The 18,107-nt window shown below is 23.6% G+C and overlaps 6 protein-coding genes across 6 annotated transcripts; 2 read left to right on the plus strand and 4 right to left on the minus strand. All coding sequences in view use genetic code 6, as the record gives it.

The window, feature by feature from the left end:
- Positions 1–279: 279 nt before the first annotated feature.
- Positions 280–4,623, plus strand: TTHERM_00053840 (hypothetical protein; the record flags this gene model as incomplete). The annotated part of the gene is made up of 7 exons (XM_001007513.2): positions 280–663; positions 753–857; positions 1,503–1,690; positions 2,408–2,611; positions 2,779–2,890; positions 3,047–3,132; positions 3,813–4,623. Exons 1-7 carry the CDS (start codon positions 514–516, stop codon positions 4,621–4,623), a joined length of 1,656 nt encoding a protein of 551 aa, XP_001007513.2. The 5' UTR covers positions 280–513.
- A 732-nt stretch (positions 4,624–5,355) lies between these two features.
- Positions 5,356–8,244, minus strand: TTHERM_00053830 (hypothetical protein; the record flags this gene model as incomplete). The annotated part of the gene is made up of 12 exons (XM_001007512.2): positions 5,356–5,410; positions 5,461–5,529; positions 5,605–5,778; positions 5,835–5,965; positions 6,016–6,207; positions 6,261–6,557; positions 6,603–6,963; positions 7,143–7,324; positions 7,390–7,770; positions 7,831–7,901; positions 7,966–8,048; positions 8,132–8,244. The coding sequence occupies 12 exons, from the start codon at positions 8,242–8,244 to the stop codon at positions 5,356–5,358; spliced, it is 2,109 nt and encodes a 702-aa protein (XP_001007512.2).
- A 410-nt stretch (positions 8,245–8,654) lies between these two features.
- TTHERM_00053820 (Arp2/3 complex 34 kDa subunit) lies at positions 8,655–10,245 on the minus strand (the record flags this gene model as incomplete). Its single annotated transcript, XM_001007511.2, has 8 exons — positions 8,655–8,856; positions 8,914–8,980; positions 9,035–9,188; positions 9,248–9,324; positions 9,386–9,604; positions 9,660–9,740; positions 9,808–9,971; positions 10,181–10,245. The coding sequence occupies 8 exons, from the start codon at positions 10,243–10,245 to the stop codon at positions 8,655–8,657; spliced, it is 1,029 nt and encodes a 342-aa protein (XP_001007511.2).
- A 1,045-nt stretch (positions 10,246–11,290) lies between these two features.
- TTHERM_00053810 (hypothetical protein) lies at positions 11,291–11,617 on the minus strand (the record flags this gene model as incomplete). The annotated part of the gene is made up of 1 exon (XM_001007510.3): positions 11,291–11,617. One exon carries the CDS (start codon positions 11,615–11,617, stop codon positions 11,291–11,293), a length of 327 nt encoding a protein of 108 aa, XP_001007510.1.
- Positions 11,618–12,328: 711 nt separating this feature from the next.
- Positions 12,329–14,997, minus strand: TTHERM_00053800 (peroxisomal alkyldihydroxyacetonephosphate synthase; the record flags this gene model as incomplete). Its single annotated transcript, XM_001007509.3, has 5 exons — positions 12,329–12,454; positions 12,588–12,949; positions 13,012–13,594; positions 13,976–14,626; positions 14,926–14,997. The coding sequence occupies 5 exons, from the start codon at positions 14,995–14,997 to the stop codon at positions 12,329–12,331; spliced, it is 1,794 nt and encodes a 597-aa protein (XP_001007509.2).
- A 1,826-nt stretch (positions 14,998–16,823) lies between these two features.
- Positions 16,824–18,104, plus strand: TTHERM_00053790 (WD domain, G-beta repeat protein; the record flags this gene model as incomplete). Its single annotated transcript, XM_001007508.3, has 3 exons — positions 16,824–17,238; positions 17,371–17,682; positions 17,740–18,104. 3 exons carry the CDS (start codon positions 16,824–16,826, stop codon positions 18,102–18,104), a joined length of 1,092 nt encoding a protein of 363 aa, XP_001007508.1.
- Positions 18,105–18,107: the final 3 nt, after the last annotated feature.

The following is an 18,107-nucleotide window of genomic DNA, read 5'->3' on the forward strand; positions in this document are numbered from 1 at the left end:
GTTAAGCTAAAAAGTCTTTAAAAAAAATAAATGAATTCAAAATATTTAGCAAATATCGATTCCTGCCTTTAAAAGTAGTAAAAGCTAAATATGATTAATTAATTGCTACCAGCTTTCAATTAAATTAAGGAATTTCTTAGTTGATCTTAATGTTGTTTGTTGTAATTAATAAATTTTTGCTTGTATCTTGCTTGACTTTTAATAAGTTTCCTTTAGAATCAATCAACTTTAGAGTATAAATTTCTATTTGCATTTGTTATAAATCAATAATTTTTTTACAAAAAAAAGAATCAAAAATAAGATTTTTTTCTATTTATTTAATTAATAAGCTTTTTGACTAATTCAAAGCTATTCATTCATTCTACTAACAAACAAATAAAAAGTGGAACAAAAAATTTAAGTAATACAAGAGCAAATAGTTAATCTTTCAATAGCTCATAAATATCTAAAGACATTTTAAAAGTAATCATTCCGCTAATCTAAACTACTACTTTTTAAACTTAAACATATAAAATGAACTCCTCTAAATTATAATCCGTATGGAGCAACTTGCCTGAAAAATTAATTAAACTCTCTACTTCTCTTAGAGACTATATTGAATCTGATTCCTACTTGAGTGATGATGATCACTTACAATTTTAATTGACTAGTGTTGAAATCAAAGTATTTAAATATTTCTGAAGACAGCCAAGCATAGCTCTGGTTGTGAAAAGTTGATTAAATTAATTATATATTTAATAATAAACTTAAAGGCACTGAAAAATGATCTTCATGAAGGGGTCGCATATAGTAAATTCATAGAAACACAAGAAAATAAATAGATCCTTTGTTAGTATTTATAATACCAGCTAAATCATGTATATATACATATAAATTTAAAATTTTTCTAATTTATTCAAATCGAATAAACCGCATTAAAATTTAATTGTGTTAGTTAACACTACTGCAAATATAATTATGAAAAGTATTACCTACCTACCGCCTTGATAAGCTAACAATAAAAGTTTAATCAATTTATTCACAGTGCTCAAGTAGACTGATTGATACATTAATTTTTAGTAGCACATATAATTGAAAGTATTCTTTATATTTTTGGATCCATATGATGCAAAGCTTAATTAATATCGAAAACCTTTAAAATTTAAAAAAGGCCAGCAAAATTATTTAAAAAAAGTAATAGATACAAAACTAATAAATAAATATATTGGTTTGTGCATTAATTTTGATATCATTAATACTTAAATTCATTCATTCGTTCATGATCACATTATTTTAATAGAACTATGATCTCTTTCGTATCATACACATTTTAATGATAAACTGTTAATTAAAACAACAGCTTACTAGGCTTACAGATTTAAATCGTACGATTATTGTTTCAGCAACAAATTAATAAAATACTTTCAGTTATTGCTGATTTTAAAAAAATTTGCTTTCATTTTTACCCTAACTCATGAATTCCCTCATCACTAAATTAATTTCTTTATTTATTTCTAAAATAGATAGAAAATTTGAGGAAAGATTTTAATGTATTTATCAGCAAAAACAATCTTTTTTGCAACTCTCAAAGAATTGATTTTTATACTCCTTCAAGTCCAAACATTTCCCCTCCTTAACAATCAATGAATTCCTCAAATCCTTCATCACCTTTCTAGTTCGATGGTAGAGTCAACTAAAAGAAGAACTTCATGTAAATTAATATTAAAATATTTAGCCAAAATTTTATTTTCAAATTACAAGAAAAACAATTCATTTGATTCCATTCAATTAAATTGAAAGCTAATAAAGTTGTTAATTGTAACGCGCTGATTTTATTTGAATGTAATTTTCATTCTAATGCGCATTACATTCGAGCTACTGTATTTATTCTACATTCAAGCTAGTTTGTATAAAATAATCTATTAAGCACAAAACAACTTTAGCATGATATTATTTGGGAGATATTTTTATAAACTAGGCTAATTTTTTCTTTTTTTGAAGATACAAATAAATGAATGACAGATTAAACTAATAAATATCTAAAACCAATCATTTTAGACAATCAAACACCACAACTTACAAATATTTCTAATTGAAATATTAATCAATTAATGTTAAGCTTTAGAAGGCAATATGGTTCAAGATATCAAAACTTAAAAATTTTTATTGTTGATGTTAATGCTTGTTAAGCAATATTTTTTAATTCATCATATTCCAACAAAAATTATGTGAAAGAAATACCTTTTAATTAAGCAAAATACCAATAATGATATAATGTTGAAAAATATCTTACATCATTTCTTAATAAATACGCAGTTTTATTTCTTATATAAACAAGTATATATTTGATAATTGAATGGATTTGTTTGGTTTATTACGCAATCTCACAACATTAATTTTAATTTAATTCATCCTTTATCTAAAATAGAGGTTCTATCCGCTTCTTTTTGTAGAAGCTATAATGCCAAAAAGATGCTTACTTGGAACTTTATTCTTAAAAAGAAGGTGTAAATAAACTTCTTTCTGAGAATTTGATCAAGCACAAATCAAAGCTCCCTAAAACAACTTACTCTCTTGAGAGACTTTGCGAGATAGTTAGAAGCTCACTCTAAGACATGCGCTTATAAATAATGTAAATTCAACTAAATAATATTTAATATGAAGAAATACAAATAAACTTATTTAAGCTCCTTATTAACAAATATTATGAAGAGTGAAAATGAATTTAATTGTATTTTTTTCATCAGTAAATTTAATGAATGAATTAACTTAAATAACTTATATTGTTTGTAAAATAAGTGATGTATAGATTGACGAAAGAAACTCTAAACTGATAGATGAAATTACTAATATCAAAAAGCAATATAACAAAATAAAAACAATACCACTCATTTAATACATAACTAAATTGGTACTTATTTCTTATATAATTTTTAGTCTATCTTAATTTTGGAGCTAAGAAGCTCAATTTAAATTTGTTTTCGCAAAACAATAAATAAATCATCTTACAAATTGATAGATAGATACCTTGTCACAATCTACGTTTTTTAATTTCGTTTTTTTAAAGTTTAAAGTCATCAAAGAACTGAAGACTCTCACATTCTAGTTCACAAAGGCAATAGCTACCTTCGAAAAACACTTAAACGATAAAAAGTAAATTAGAATAAATTATTTAAATTTAAATAATGTGGCAAATAAGCTCGTACTTTATATACAATTCCCGCCTTTCTTAGTTTAGAAGCAGTTAACAAATAAATAAATAATATTACTCCAAATATTCAAAATTACATTTTCAAATTTTATAAAGAACAAAAAAAATTTTCTACTAGCTAAAAAGCTAACTGGTTGCAAAAATAAGAAAAATTCAACTATTTCTTAAATTGAAAAAATATCCTTTTTAATAAATATCTTTTGCTACAAACATAAAATGCAAGAATTGATAGAGTAAACAGGTTATATTTGTTATATCTGCAGTAAGAATTTAGTTGATGTAGAATTAAAAGTATTTTTACAGTTAACGATTAATTGCTGTAAATATTAAGGAAAATAGTTTTGGCATCATTTTAATATGGGATATTACAAAAATACATACAATTTTATGTTTTTGAGATTTAAGTTATTCGAGTTGATTGATTTATTGTACATGAATAAAGTGTTACACCCCAATTAAATTAATTTAATTTTTCTATTGATATTCCACACTTTAGGAAATTAAATTATGCAAATAATACGCATTTATTTTTTAAACTAAAGATTTAGTCTATTTTATATTTATTTTCAAAATGTTTCTAAAATCTTTATTTTTTAATTTGTTTCTATTAAAAATCTCCAAGGAATCTTTAAAATGCACAAGAACTAATTGAGCATATTGAATCAGAAACTGATATCAGATTCCGTATGAGATAGCAAAGCGATCCTACTTAAGAACTTACTCCAGGAAAGAATAACAATAATAGAGCTCTTACAGAGAGTAAAACACTTTCGAAATGCGGGAACGAGAACACTATTTATTCATTTAATATCGATGCTTAAAGTGAGTAAACTGATGACCAGTCATCATTTCAAGATAATACTTCTTCTTTATTTCAATCTGTTATGTCTTCAGGAATTTTAGATAGAAGAGCTCCTAGCGTCCACAATTTAAGATAATAATCTGACTGTGATAAGGAAAATTCGAGATAAAGTTAAAATAAGATATCACAAAATTAAAATTCCAACAATTCCAGAATATCACCTTCCAACTAAAATAATGAAAAGAAAGCATAAGCTCTTGGTGATATTTAGCAAGTTAAAGCAACTAAAATCACTTAAAATTCTAATAACAGCTCAAAAATTAATTAAATAGAAAAAAATGAATATGACAACTAAACAAAAACTGCACCAATATTAAAATCTAAAACCTAAGAAAGTTCTGATAGTGCTGAAACCCAAGAAAACCTTCATAAAAGTGAGATAAAAAGCAAAACAGAGGATATTTACTTATAAAAAAATAGTTCTTTTTATAATTAAGCAAAAGAAAGCCTTGTTTCTAATGCCTAAAGTAGTTTTGTTGATGACCAAACAACATAAGTAGAAAGAAAATATAAAAAGAAATATCTTTAAGACCCAGATGACAAATGCATGTCTAATTGTTCTATTTTTTGAAAACAAAAACATCTCTTTAAACATTTTAATCAATTTAAAAAATAAAATTATATGAAAGACAGACATAAGAATTTTTACATTTTAATAACGATAATAATAACAATCAACTAATATGAATAATAATGACCTACCTTAACAAAATAAATCATAATATAAGATATAATTGATGACTTACTCATTTTAAATAATAATTGTAATTAGCATTCATTTATTGGCAACAATAACAAACAACGATTAAAAATAATTTACTGAAAATTTAATATTTCTGCTAAAATTGCTCAAATATTCTATCGCGAATTTTCAATCATTCTTATTAAAATCCTTTCAAAATATATTTTAATAAATTTTCAATTAAAAAAAAATTCACAATAAAGGATTTGAATAGTTGAGGTCAAGTGATGTAGAATAATTAAAGTATTTAAGAATAAATATTATTTAGTAATTAATTATAAATTATGGTATAAATAAAATAATTATAAAATTGTTATTAGTTTACTAATAAAAGAAAAATATTAATTAATAATCAAATAATTAAATAAATAAATCATATGTATTTTATTACAAGAACAGTACTTTAATATTATATAATTCTTTATTAAATCACGTTAATATAAATATTTCAATTCATTATGCATTTTTTTTTTTTAGATTAGTTATCTTTTTATTCTCATTTCTTTTAAATATTATTTTTTAACTTTTAAATTCCTAAATAAATAAATCATATTTCTTATTTCATATTTTAGATTTTTTATGAAAGTTTTCTGCTCTTTAGAAATTTATCTTATTCCTTTAAATAAATATTAATGAATAAACCAATTCTGTGTATTAATAAATTACATTTTTTCAATCTTTGCCAAGTGCTAATTCATATTTAACTCAGGATCATCTGAATTAGATTAAAAACTACTATAAATAAATATATTAAAATTTAAAGCAACTCTTAAAAATATGTTTAAACTAAATTCAAGAGGTAAAGAATACTTATAATAATATTTTTGAGGAGATTTCTTGTTGAAGCTCTCTGCATCTATAGGGTAGTCCGAGTCTTGATATTATATGTACTTTTCAATATCCTTATAATTTCTTAAGCTGTTAAAATAACTTTCAATCATCAAATCTGGAATAACACTATTATAATACTTAAGATCTCTAACTCTTTTTTGTTTTAAATAATCATTTTTATTTACTTTTATTAATTAATTTATTTATACCTTATGATCTTTGATTTGTGTGTTTCTGATTATATAGAGATATGATTTGATGGTAGTGCAAAGTTATCACCTATTCCATATATACTTTTTAAACTTCCTTACTAGCTCTTTATCCTACAAAATTCATCTACCTGATTTTATTGGAAAATTTATAATTTAAAATATTTAAGTAATTAATTACTTCAAAAACTCCATCGTTTTCTTCTTTTAGAAGATTAATTTGATTTCCACGAAGATCTTTAATAATAAGTTCTGATGAACAAAATCCAGTAGCATTTATTATCAAATTTGTATCGTCTCCAAGAATTTTTTCAAGTTCTTCATCTGTTCTGAAAGGCTCCAAATCAATTCTTTATTCATAGCCTTCAATTATCTTTTTTAATTTGAAAGACTAAATTTATGTGCTGCTAAATTTAAAATAATTACATCATAAAATAAGTCTCTTAAAGGAGATTTAAGTCCTGTAAGCTCATGGATTTCACCATCTTTATTTTTAGAGATACCTTAAAAACGACTATAATCACAGTCAATGGCTTCTTTTTCAGTTTGAAAATGAACTTTTATTTCACTGCTATGGGCAATAATAATCTCTCCCTTTTTAAATTCAGGCTTCAAAAATGAAACTCTTTTCCACAAGAAATTGTTTTATTCTATATTACCAAAACATTTACACTTAGAATTTTTTGAGTTTTCTTTTGTTTGTTTAGTTTCTTTTATTTTTTTCTAAATTAAATAAATATTTTATTATAAAAAAGTCTTAAAATTTACATTTGTTGACTTCTCAAATTGAGATTAAGTATTTGCCTGTGATGATGTTCCACTTTGAGTTTATTATTCTTCACAAAAGCACTCTTAGCATTTATATGATTTTCTTTTAAAGGCAAACTAGCTACTTGCATTTGCATCTAGCTCATCATATTAATAAAGTTTAGGTCCATTTAATAACAAATAAGCACAAGCAAAAGCATTATAGGAATCTCCAATAATTACTACTTTTTTATTTTATTAAAACTTATTTAACTGCTTAAATACTTCTACACATCCTTTATCTTTCAAAAAGTATTCGCTGCTAATTTACTAAATCTTAGAATATTTTTATCTTAAAATATCAAAATCTAAATTATTTTATCTATTTTAACAAATTTTTATTTTAAAAAAGATTTAAAATTTATTTCATAAAAACTTTAAAAATGAATGAAAAAAATAATAAAATAATTTAAAAATTGCTAATTTTTCAAATCTCTTTTCTAAAAAAAGCTATTAGTGGTTTAAGGGAATTAATTTATTAATATAAATAGATTATTTTACATTTAACCTTTAGCAACTATTAGTGATTTGCAGCAAATATTTTAGAAATTTTCTAAAACTTTAGGCTCGAATGCTTTTGATTCATCTAATTCTGTTGCACTAGACTTTTATTCATCGTCAGGATTCATAATTTAAACTCGTACATTGAATTTACCATCATTTTAAAATTATATTTATCTAACCTAGAATTAATTTAAAGAGTTAATTTATAAAACTGCTTATTTAAAGACATTCTAATTTGATTTACAAAATGATAAGCCTTAAAAACAACTTTCTATTTAATATTATAAATGTATCTTAAAAGTGTATTTCCAATTAATTGTAGATAATACGAAACCAAAGAAGTTGGAGGATATTGGTTTCCATATTTTATTAATTCCTAAAATGTTTATGTAGAAATAATTTCTCTAAACGCTCCTATAACAGAAGCCTCATAGAATTGCTTAGCTTTTTCTAAATCAACAAAAATATTTCCATCAACTTTAAAATTTAAACTTGTCCTTTAATTCATATTCTGTTTTTAAGTAGACTCTAAATTTATTTCATTTTTGCTAAAATTGTTTTTGGTGCTTTATTTTTCTTAAAAACTACTTTTATCCCTTCTTTGAAATAAATTGTCGAATATGTCCTAATTAAATTATTTTCAATATCTGCTTAGTAACATAGTGATTGCATTTAAGTAATTTACTTTTTGCTGATAAAAAGGATCCCTAAGAATCAATCTAGTTAAATTAATTCCAGTATAATTGCAAGTTACAACTAATTATTTGATAATAATTTTATTTTTATAATTTGCTTCTCAAACTTTAATATTTTGTTTTACCTTTTTAATGTAAATGACCACATCCAAAATACTCTCCTTTATCTAAAATGACAAAACATTCATCTTTTAACATTTCATTTAATCTTTTTTATAATATAATAAAATATAATTTTCTGAATTTACTAAATTAGTTTCATTCTGAAAATCCTTTTTATAAATACTCTACCTTCCCTTTCTTAATAATTATATTAAAAAGCATAATGTAGCAGGTCCGCCTCCAACAATTACTGTATGTGGATTTAAATCCCAGTCAGGAATAATTGGTTATAATTTGTGCATAAGATTAAAAACCTAGTAGTGGAAACTTAATTGATTGACTAAGTAAAATTGTATTAATTTTTGCAATTTTTGATTATTGTATAAATTATCAAAATAATATGTGAATGCTTAATTCTAATGAAATAATAATGTAAGCAAAAGCCATAAATTAATTAATTAATTATTAAATAAATAAATTATTTCAATTTCAGTTTTTATTAATTAAATATCAAAATAAATAATTATTTTGTTAAAAAATGATATAAAGTTAAATAGATTTAATACTTAGTTATTATTTTAGTTATAATTCTGATCAAAAACACACATTAATTTTAATACAAATTAAATTAGAAATAAAAAATTAATTTCATAAAATAAAAAACAATTTTTCATCATATAAATTATTGGCGCGATTCTACATGTCAAAGCTTTCATTATTTGATGAGAATATTTTTTTTAGTATCTTCTTAAGTTTTATTAGAAAGCAATTCATCTCTTTGAGAACGATAATTTCTTTCTTCTTCTTATTCGAATTTGGTACGTTAAAGATTTGTTAAGTTTGTGTTTATGTTTTTAAGTAATCTAATGTGCAAATAGCTCTTAGAAGCTGAAATATGATAGTGGAGATATTATCTTTTTAAAATTTTTATTAGTAAATAATGAAAAAAATCAATATTAATTAAAATTTACCTGAAAGTTCCCAAAAAGTTGCAAACTTCGTCTGTGTCACCATTGAGATGTTGCTTCTTGAAGAAGGCTGTTACAAATTAAAAATCTTTAAAAAGAAAAATATCTTAACTTTTTATTTTACTGAATTGCATAAGACCATTTAAGAAAACTTCCTTGATATTTTTTAATTCAGGGAATGCATCGATAAGATTTTAAGGATATACGAATTTTTAATCTTCCATTGTTCTGGTAATACTAGGAGGATTTTTTATATGTTTTTTGATATCAACAAATTCCTATATAAAATTATAAGTTCTAATTTAAACACATCTGCTAAAAAAAATTAGAAATTTACATCAAGCATAAGCTTAGCGATATTTCTATCGACTATATCTTAAAAGCTCAAACCAAAAAATAATGTGATTTATTCAGCTTTTATTATAAATTTTTAAATTAATTATGATAAAAACATTAAAGCTAATTAATTATATACCATCACCCAAGCACCATACTCTATCTCCTTATCTTGTTGAATATGTAAATTTAGGTTGCTTTCCTTCTCTAACTTAGTCAAAAGCATGTTGGAAGGGGCATGATAAGAAATTAACACGGAATTTGGCAAGTTCGTTGCTTATATTTTCAATATTCTTTTTATTTTCTTCCTTAATCTTTTTTTTATTTTCTTCATCTTCAGGAGTAGGATTTTTAATCTCTTTATTTATATAAATATAATTTTAAGCATCACTTTTTAACTTGCTAATTGATACTTGGTATTTCTTTTATTATGTCTAATGATCTTGAAATTGTCATGTCAAAACCTGCAGCTGGAACTTTTTCAAGTGTGTATTCTAACAAATTAAAAATATATATATTTTAACAAATGAATATATTTAGATGACTTTTATTAATTGTTACCTTTATAGAATTTCTTCATCAAGTAATCTCCAGAGATCTTATAAATATCATTGAAGTTGGGAATCTTGAAGCTAAAGTATAATGTATTATTTTCTTCATTATATTGAATACAGTATCTAGTATCATCATAGTCAGGGCAAGTAAATACACCACCAAGTGAATTTCTTTTTCATACAAAAAGTAAATTAGATTTTTTTTTCTTTTCATTTATTTTAAATATTCCTAAAATATCTTCTTTCCTTAAATTTTTTTATTTATTTATATTCTTCCTGATGAAAAATGGCTATTCTAACTAAGAATCTTACTAAAATATATTTTTTTCACTAGAATTTGGCAATTTAAATAAATCTAATCAGATAAAACTATTCTTTACATAATGGTGTTGCTGACTTCTTTCTTAACCACAGGGTTAAAGGGTTCTAATTTCATGTATTGCATTTTTGATTCTTGGCTAATTACCTTAAAATATATCTTAAGTACAATAATATTAGTATTTGCTTGATAGATTAATTGAAGCAGATATCTTTTGCTTTCTAATTATTTTAATAATTATTTATTTTTTATCAAAATTTATATGACTTTTATTTTTGATTAATTTGACTGATTGATTGATTAATCCATTGATCAATCATTCATTTTAGAGGTCTCAAAGCTGATTGATACACATACAATTTCTTATTTTAACTATTGAATTTATCTTCTTTTACATGAATAGGGATTATCGTCTTACCCAATCACCGCTTCAATATAATCAGTATTGTTATCAATTAAACAAAAAATGATAAATCAAATAAATTTTATTTTATCTAAAATAAATTTATTTTAAAAAATATTCTTTAAATATTTTATATTTAAAAATTTAAATCTTAGAAATTAATGAAATTAATAATAATAATTTAAATTTTATGCAAAAATTTATTATTTTTGTATTTAAAATAAAAAAATGAGGTTATTTTATACATACAAAAAAATGGAAATAACTTCATTTTCTATTTAAAGTTTTCAAATAATGAATATTTGATGCCCTAAATATATATTAAAATATAAATTTTAATTATTTTGAATTATATTATTATAAATGTATCAATCATAATTTTTAAGATTTATCTTACAAATAAATTAATAAAGAAATTACTTAAAAATTAATTTACAATTAATTATATATTTTTCATGAAGAAATAAATGGAAATTATAGATTTTTAGAATAAAATATTATCTCGACATTCAACATGATAAAATAATAAAAACTAAGTGCAAAAAATGTATGTAACTATAATATTAAGATTAATCTTTATTCTTATAGATCTAATTTTGTTTGCATTTGTTTTTTTTATAGCGAGGTAATTAATTAATTATTATTATTATTATTATTATATTAATTTATTATAATTCAGATAAGGAGAAGTATTAACCTCAAATTTATTGAAGCTTATATATTATTTTTTGCTGGAGGAATAATTTATCACAAACTCACTCAGCTTGGTCAATCATAGAAATCTTTAATAATAGAGCGGAGGTATTATTCTCTGGTAAAATGACACATGTGGGAATGTAAATATTTTTCTTCTTCTTCGCTTAGAGGTTGGTTAATTGATGGATATGTAGAGATTATTTCAGATCCTCTTTTGTTTTCAGTTATTCTTTAATCCTATTCAAAGCTATGGTGCTGACACTCCTCTTCGTTAGGGTCTTTGCTCAATATATGATGTCCATAAGAGTCGTTCATTAGTTTTTCTGGGTCTCTTCCTTCAATAATATCAGAACAGTTCCAGCACTCATAGTTCTATTTCTAAGGGGATGTTCTCAACATTTCTTTTTCTATTTGTGTTTAACACTTTACTTCTTTTTTTTTGTTATAACTAAGTCTACTTTGATTACTTAAAGTATAAATTAGATAATAATTATAAAATTTTTATTTATAAACTGGATATATAGTGGGTTCTAATAGGAAATTTCAGAATTAAAGAAGATAATATTAACTAATTTTTAAATAATTTTTCTCTATAACATAAAAAAAGATTCTAAAATTTTTTCCACATAATTTAAGAAGCTTTTTTGTTTGCCAAAAACCAAAAAGTCATTTATACACAATTTAAAAACAAGTATAATTAATGCTAGCTTTAAACTTGTCTGGAGTTTATTAACTTTAACACATCAATATAAAACAATTTTGAGACATAAAATGATATTTTAAGCAAAATATAATAACTAGTTTTAATATCTACTCTCTATATATATCAATCAATATTTAGAAATATAAAAATATTCAAACAATCTGTTCTGAAAATAACAAAAAATATAATCAATATTCTATCAATAAAAAGGAATTAATTAATTAAAAAATCAACTAGCCAATTAATTCAAGCATACATACACACATACATATAAAAAAAATATATATAGTATATATTAGAATGAAAATTAATTTTGTGTTGTGGCTTTTATTCCAACAGTATCTTCAGACAAATGTATTTGTTAATATTGAAAGTTGTATATAATTTCTTTTATTTAAATAAATTTATCAAACTAAGTTGCCATTAGCAAAAACGTTCTTAGGATCCAATTAGTCTTTAACAGCCTTGATCATTTTAATACCCATATCACCGACTGAATCTCTCATAAATTATTTTCTGAGTTTACCAACACCCTATTAATAAATTAATTAATGAATTTTTAATTTATTGTTTGAGGAATTTGATTAGAAAAATGTTAATTTTATGTTGATACAAAATTGTTTATTTATTTATTTTTTAGTCAAATGCAAAGTTAAAATTTATTACATGATGATGGGAAATGCAACCACCGCATCTCATGATTTCATCTCTGGCAGCATTTTCAATATCAGTGTAAGATTGAACAGGGTCCTTCAAACCGTGGTAAAGGAAACCAAAGTAGATATAAACAGCAGCACCTGTGTCATAAACTTGGGTTACTCTCATAGAAACGAAAGGTTCTCTAACTACGCCTTGGTTTTTGCATTCATCAACAATTCTCTTTCCAACATTCTTGCAAAGAAGAGAAACATTCTTCCATTAAACAGAAGTTTCAAATGATTCAGCAATGAAGCCGTATTAGAAAGCGAAATCTCTCAAATAAGCAATAACGTAAGTCAAGAAATAACCTCTTTAACCATTTTCAGCACCTAAAATGCAATAAATAATTTTGATTTTAATAAAATTGATTTAAAGTCTAAATTATATGTACCTGCTCTGAATCCCTTATACTTCTTGTAAAGAGCTCCAACTACTTTTTATTGAGTGGTGACTTCAGCATCAGTACCTTCATAAACGATAGTGCAAAGACACATTCTTTCTGGTTCGAATTTAAGAACTTCAGTAACAAAGTACTTTTTAGCCTTATCAACTAACTCTTATGTTTTGCTCTTAGCTTCTGTCTTAAGAGCCATACCGAATTTGAATTATTCGTTGTCGACTAATCTGCAAGAAGCAGGCCATTGCTTAGATATAGCTACTTCGTACATAAATTCAGTACCACTTTCGAAATCGTGGAAAATAATAGAATCATAAATTACATTTTTAGGAACAGGTTTAACTTTAATGACAGCTTCAGTGATAATACCGAAAGTACCTTCAGAACCGAGAACAAATTCGTTCAAGTTAGGTCCACTGCTCATTCTAGGAACATTTTAGCTCTTGGTAAAAGTACCAGCAGGAGTAACAATCTTAACATTAAGAATAATATCATCGATGTTACCATATTTATTTTTCTTCATACCAGAAGCTCTTGTAGAAATCCAACCACCTAAAGTAGAGAATTCATGAGAATCCTTTAAAAATTAAAAAATATAAAATTATTTTTTATTCAAAAATTAAATTTATTGCTTAATTAATTAATTAATTATTCATTTATTTTGTTGTTTAATTTAACTAAATTAATTGATCAAATCATTTAAATATTTTGAAATTATGAATTCCTTTTATATTAATTTATTTATTTATTATCTAATTTTGTCTTAAAATTGTTAAGTTTTAGAGATAATTCGTGGTTATTTTTCTAATTTAATTTAATTTGTTTATTTGTTTATTTACTTTATTTTATTAACTCTACATTAATTCAAAATTATAAAATGATTTGATTTTTAGACTTTTAGATAAATTTAACTTGTAACTTTTTATTTTAAATTAGATAGATAATTATTTTTTATTACAGGTTCGTGACCGCAGCAAACTCCATATCTTTAGAGTTCTCTTTCGAGATCTTATCCCATAATACCGGCTTCAACGCAAGCTGTGAAATTTTTCTTATCAACCCATCTAATGTGGTTCATTCTGCTCATATCTACTGAAACAATCATTCTTGTTTCAGACTTCAAAGGAAGAAGAGCTTAGGTAACATTAGTACCACCACCATAAGGAATCAAAACTACGTTGTGTTCATTAGCAGCTTTTACTAAAGTTTCAGCTTGTTCGTGGCTTGAAATATAAACAACGAGATCAATGTAACGATCAAGCTTGCCGTGACGTAAGGCAAATATTTCTTATAAAGTATGACCATGAGAGTGGTGGATTCTTTAAGTCTTATCGTTAGTAGCTTCATTAACTTTTCCTCTGATAGCTTCAATAAAAGCTTCATTGATAATAGCAGGATCAATGGGAACTTCGTTTTGTGCTGGGGTTTGCTTGTTAAGATCTATGCCAATAACATTCTCAGCCCATTCTTTGAACTTGGGCATTTTTTCACCTGAAAATTGATATCTGCTACCAGATAAGTAAACAACTCCATCAGCTCCTAATACGAAATCAGTATCCTTATAACCCCAACCTTGATTCTTAAACCAATCAGACTTAACAAGAGGTCTCTTTATTCATTTAAATAAATAATATTAAATTAAAGTTATGAAGCTTTGAAGTAATCATTTAGAAACTATCTTTTAAATTTGGGATTATTTAGCAATATTTTTAAAATAAACAAGGTGTTTATGAAGAAAACTCATTAAAGAAGTGCTAAAAAATTATTTTTAAATAGTTCTCCTTATAAAATGCCTTGCCTATAAAAATAATGTGCTTGATTTGAGTTACTTACTGCACTCTCTACCAAACATATTTAATTGCTAAAATAACTAAATAATGTCATGCTCATAGCTTTTGAATTTTTTACCTATTCTTGATAATTCTTGTTTTTGCTTTCTCTTTCTTTGATTTGATTGTTAACTGCTTCAATTCTCTTCATTTTTGCTAAAATACAAATAAATGCTTTTTAACTCTTTTACTTTACAACTATTGTTTTATGCTTTATTTATTTATTAATTTTTTATCAAATAAACAATCGATTTCTCTTTATCTTTTCATAATCAACCAAAGAAAAGAATAAATTTGTTTGATTTTATTGATAGTGTGTTTACTTAAATTTAAAAGAAACATTCAAAACACATATAATTGGAATATATCATATTTTGGAGATGAATCTTTTAATTTTATTATTGGCATTATAAAAGAAAAAAGTTGAGATAAATGAAATCATTTGCATCAAAATTTAAAATTAAAACAATTAAAATTTTAATTATTAATAAACATTGCTTGCCTGCATGTCAGGCTTATTTTGTTTGTATAACTTTCTAAATACCATTAAAGAAACTTCTATTTGACAATTTTTATTTTATTTTACAAATACTACTTACTTTAATTAATTGTATGGTAGTATTTCTTTTTAAATTTGGGGATTTATTAATTTAATTACTAAAATTAAGCGTCAACGAACATATCTTTATTATTCAATTTTTGTTATCTCCCTTTTTTAGAAAATTCGTTCTAGAAGAACAAAAATATATTTATGAATCAAAATTTCTTCAAAGTTAAATTTGCAAGTCAACAGAATAAATTAGTCTTGAAAGATTCAACATATTCTAGAAATCCTATTTTCAAAGTATTTTTATTTAGGATTAATTAAAAATTTAAATGATCTTTTAAATTAAATACAAAGTCATTCATTATCCTTATAATCTTAAGCAAATACTAAAATAATGACAAATTAAATATTTATTTTTTTCTATTCTTTTGATAAAAGCTGCATAAATAAATGGTTATAATTTAAACATCAGAGTATCTATCATTTTAATTATTTTTATAAACTTATCATAATAAAAACAGTTGTTTTTGTATTTAAAAATCAATATTATTAAACTTATTAAGGTTTTTATATAAATTTATTCTTTCATAATACTATTTATTTTAATTTTACTTAAATTATACAAAAAAGATCTAAATAAGCTATTAAATCTTCTTATTTATTTATTTATATAAAATTCATAATTTGTGTATTTATACCAAGTGTTTTCTAAGTTAAGTCAACATATTTAAATATAATAAAAATTTATGATTAAACACCTTAACTTATTTTAATTGCTTAACAAAACAGATAATGGATTTATTAAAAAGTTTTTATATAATAATATAATATATTATTATTATTCCTGTATGTAGCCTTGAAAAAGGCAGTAGCCTAGGGTACTATATTTATTTATATATAAATATCTAAATCCTTAACTTAAAAAAGTTTTAAGTTAACAAAAGCCTTAATAAACAAAATAAGCTGAATATAAAAATATTTTTTTTAACTAATTTAAAATATAAATTAAAGTTATATTAAACGGCTATTATATCAGCAGCATATTGCCTTAATAATTTAATTTTTAAAAACTTATTTTAATTAATTAAAATTAGTAAATTTGTTTATTTATATTTATATTTCTATTTGCATTTTTATTTTTCATTTAGTTTATGTAATAAAAATAAAAATTAGATCATTTTCAAGATAAAAATTTATGATTACGTTAAAGAAATATTTTGAGTTTTTTTTATTATAATTTTGATAGCTTGATTGATTGATTAATTTATAGTCATTAAAATTATTCAATATTCACTACTGTGCTACTATATATATATTAGTAAATTTTTCTGTTTAAGAAAGGAATCAATAGTAAGTATACAAACTATATTAGTGATAATAAATAAATCTGTTAAGTTTATATAATTTTATTCTATCAAATAGCTAATAAAATGTCATCGAAAACAAATAAAACACTAGCTAGCCATGCAGATACTAGACCTTCAAATTAGGCTGAAAAGACTAACAATCTACTCTACGAACCAAGCATATATTAATAGAAAATCAAGCTCAGTAACCTTCAAGGGCATGGAATAAAAAAAAAATTAGATTCAACAGATTATCCACATAAAGATAAAATAAACACTGTGTGTTGGAATAAAAATAAGAAGTATTCTGATCAACTTATAGCTATTGATTCATCAGGTTTAATGAACGTTTGGGTGCCAAATAAAAATAAAGTTATAGACTCAATTAAAGCTTCAAACTCTACTTGGTTGACATCAGCAGATGTAGAAAGATAGGAAGGAAAGATTACTGCAATAGGAACATTAGACAATAAAATTCTTATCTTTGAAATAAACAAAGGTAAATTTTATAAATCCTAACAATATACAATTAACAAGTTTATTTGAATAGTTTATGAATATATTCTCTATCATTTTCAGTTCAATTAAGGAATTCAGCTTAGGTTATTATTGTTAAAACATTTTTTAATAGAAAATAAAAAAGGTGTAGATCCAGAAGGTAAAAAGCATAAAGCATAACTTTTAGGTCATACAGGTGCTATTCAAACAGTTTAATTTTTAAGTTAGTAATATTTAATTGCAGGTTCTACAGATTCTTAGGTTTCTTTGTGGGATTTAAACCAGCCATCAAGACATTTGTAAATGAATTAAGTTCATACAAGTGAAGTTTTATGCCTAAGCGTATTTGAAAATGATCCTAACATATTTTTGTCTGGTTCTAGTGACTTGACAGCTAAGATTTGGGACATCAGAGTTAAAAATCCCGTATAGCATACATTTAGAGGTAATTAAATAAAAGTAATTGCTATTTTAAATAAAATTTGTAATTATATAATAAAAGGACATGAAAGTGCAGTTAATGCAGTAAAGTTTATGCCTTTTAGAGAGTCAACAACCTTCGCCACAGGCAGTGATGATTCATGCATTCGTTTATTTGATTTAAGAATGATTGAAATTGTTTCTGTGTTTTAAGACTAAAAGAATTTTGATGGTGTATATTCAATCTGTTTCAGTAACAGTGGTAGATTTATTTTTTGTGGTACAGAAAGTAATAAACTTAAGGCATTTGATGTTTTAGATGAGGCTAATAAATATTTAGAAGAAGAAATATTCGAAAAAGACGGTATAATAAAATCTATTGATTTATCACTAGATGGTTTTTGTTTAGCATTAAGTGGAAACATGGAAATGTATATAAAATTTTGATTT

The sequence above is a fragment of the Tetrahymena thermophila genome, assembly GCF_000189635.1.
Source record: "Tetrahymena thermophila SB210 genomic scaffold scf_8254811, whole genome shotgun sequence".
In the NCBI taxonomy this organism is placed as follows: domain Eukaryota; phylum Ciliophora; class Oligohymenophorea; order Hymenostomatida; family Tetrahymenidae; genus Tetrahymena; species Tetrahymena thermophila.